Source organism: Macaca nemestrina, chromosome 12 (genome assembly GCF_043159975.1).
Source record: "Macaca nemestrina isolate mMacNem1 chromosome 12, mMacNem.hap1, whole genome shotgun sequence".
NCBI classification, from domain to species: domain Eukaryota; kingdom Metazoa; phylum Chordata; class Mammalia; order Primates; family Cercopithecidae; genus Macaca; species Macaca nemestrina.
The window spans coordinates 69,395,904-69,397,936 of NC_092136.1; the positions used below are offsets into that span (position 1 = coordinate 69,395,904).

At 38.8% G+C, this 2,033-nt stretch overlaps 1 protein-coding gene across 1 annotated transcript; it reads left to right on the forward strand.

The window, feature by feature from the left end:
• The first annotated feature begins 806 nt into the window (after nucleotides 1-806).
• LOC105468913 (olfactory receptor 51V1-like) lies at nucleotides 807-1,748 on the forward strand. The gene has a single exon (XM_011719409.2). It carries the CDS (start codon nucleotides 807-809, stop codon nucleotides 1,746-1,748), a length of 942 nt encoding a protein of 313 aa, XP_011717711.1.
• Nucleotides 1,749-2,033: the final 285 nt, after the last annotated feature.

Here is a 2,033-nt window from a genome sequence, read left to right on the forward strand (position 1 = left end):
TAAAGAGCTGACATAGTCATAGATAAACCAGATAATAACAAATATTTGTCTAGGACTTTGTTTAAAATGCAGGCCAATTATATTACATATGAAAGACATAAGAAATAACAGTATTGTGAGATTTAGAAAGGAAGAAATCTTACAAAGAGTAAACAAGTGCATGAAAATGAAGAAAAAGTCCATTTTAAATAGGTAAATAATTTGCAGAGGAGCTAAACAATGTGGAATGTGCAAAAAAGTTCCAATTCCACTTGGTTTATATAGTTTCTCTTGAATAAACTTTATGTTTCACAAAGTTTGGTTATTTTAAACAGTATATACCTTTTGGGATCTTATCCTTTGGGGAAAGTGAAAGAAACAGCTGCAGCACGCAAGAATAAATGATCTAATTTCATATTCTCTTAAGGATGATGCCACCTATAGCAGTGGTACACACCTGTGATCATACACTGTCTTCCTTTAGGAATGAACAGAGACTCCCAGAAGTCTATCCTAAAACCTAACTCCCATGTGACCAGTAACATTACTGTTTCTTCATAAAACTCCCCAGTCTTCTGTTATTCCTAGTCACCAGCACTGGACTGTCTAGACAAGTAATTTTTTTGGCCGGGTTTTTGTCCATGTCTAGAAAACCAGGTTTTTGCCCTAAAGGGTAAGGAATAAGGTCTCTATTTTGCTGAATTTATGACAATTAGAGAAATTGTATTTTATTTTCTTCCTAAAGGCAGACACACATTACTAAAAATTAGGGGATTACAAACCTATGTAATTTGCATGTTTCTGGAAGTATTTTCAATCTTCTATTAATGTCTATCTCTAACTCAAACTTCAGTAGTTCCAGATTTGTTCTCACTGGTTTTCCTGGCCTAGAAGTTCACTATCCCTGGCTCTGCATTCCTTTCTCCTCCATCTATGCTCTGGTGTTCTTGGGAAACTGCATGGTGCTCCATGTGATCCGGACTGAGTCAAACCTCCACCAGCCTATGTTCTATTTTCTGGCCATGCTGGCCCTCACTGACCTGTGCATGGGGTTTTCTACTGTGCCCACGGTGCTGGGGATCCTGCTGGGGTTCATTCAAGAGATCAGCCTGGATTCCTGCATTGCCCAGTCCTATTTCATACATGGTCTGTCCTTCATGGAGTCCTCTGTCCTCCTCGCTATGGCTTTTGACCGCTACATCGCCATTTGCAACCCACTGCGCTATTCTTCCATCCTAACTAATGACAAAATCATGAAGATTGGGGTGGCAATCTTATGTAGGAGTTCTTTGCTAATACCTCCAGTCATCATCCGTTTGAAATTCTTGAATTATTGCCATCCTCACATCCTCTCTCACTCCTTCTGCCTGCACCAAGACTTAATTAGAATGGCCTGTTCGGACATCCGCTTTAACAATGTCTATGGTCTGGCCCTTGTGATCAGTAGCCTGTTGTTAGATGCAGTGCTCATACTTATCTCCTATGTTATGATTTTGCATACAGTCGTGGCCATTGCATCCTGGGAGGAGAGACTCAAGTCTTTGCAGACCTGTGTATCTCACATCTGTGCTGTTTTGGTTTTCTACATCCCAATCATTGGTCTGACCATGGTGCATCGCTTTGGGAAACACCTCTCACCACTGGTTCACATCCTCATGGGCAATAGCTATATCCTTTTCCCACCCATGATGAACCCTATTATTTATAGTATCAAGACCCAACAGATACGAAGAAGAGTCCAGAGATTGTTCTCCTTGAAAAGAGCCTAAGTTTAGATCAAAGTTTATGTATTTACAAGCCAACAAATGGGTTGTAAAAATGTCCAAGTCAGTAAGTATTTAAACATAAAGTTAATAACTTCTGTTAGTTATAATTTACGTGTTACAAATACCTTCCTCTTCATTATCTCACAATCATCATGTTAGTAACATTGATGTGTAATATTGTGATCAGTTTTATAAATCTGAAAATGCATATAGACTGGAATAGACATCATATTAATGGATGAGGCAGATGAGCTATTATAATCTATACCTTATTATGGCCAGTTGATT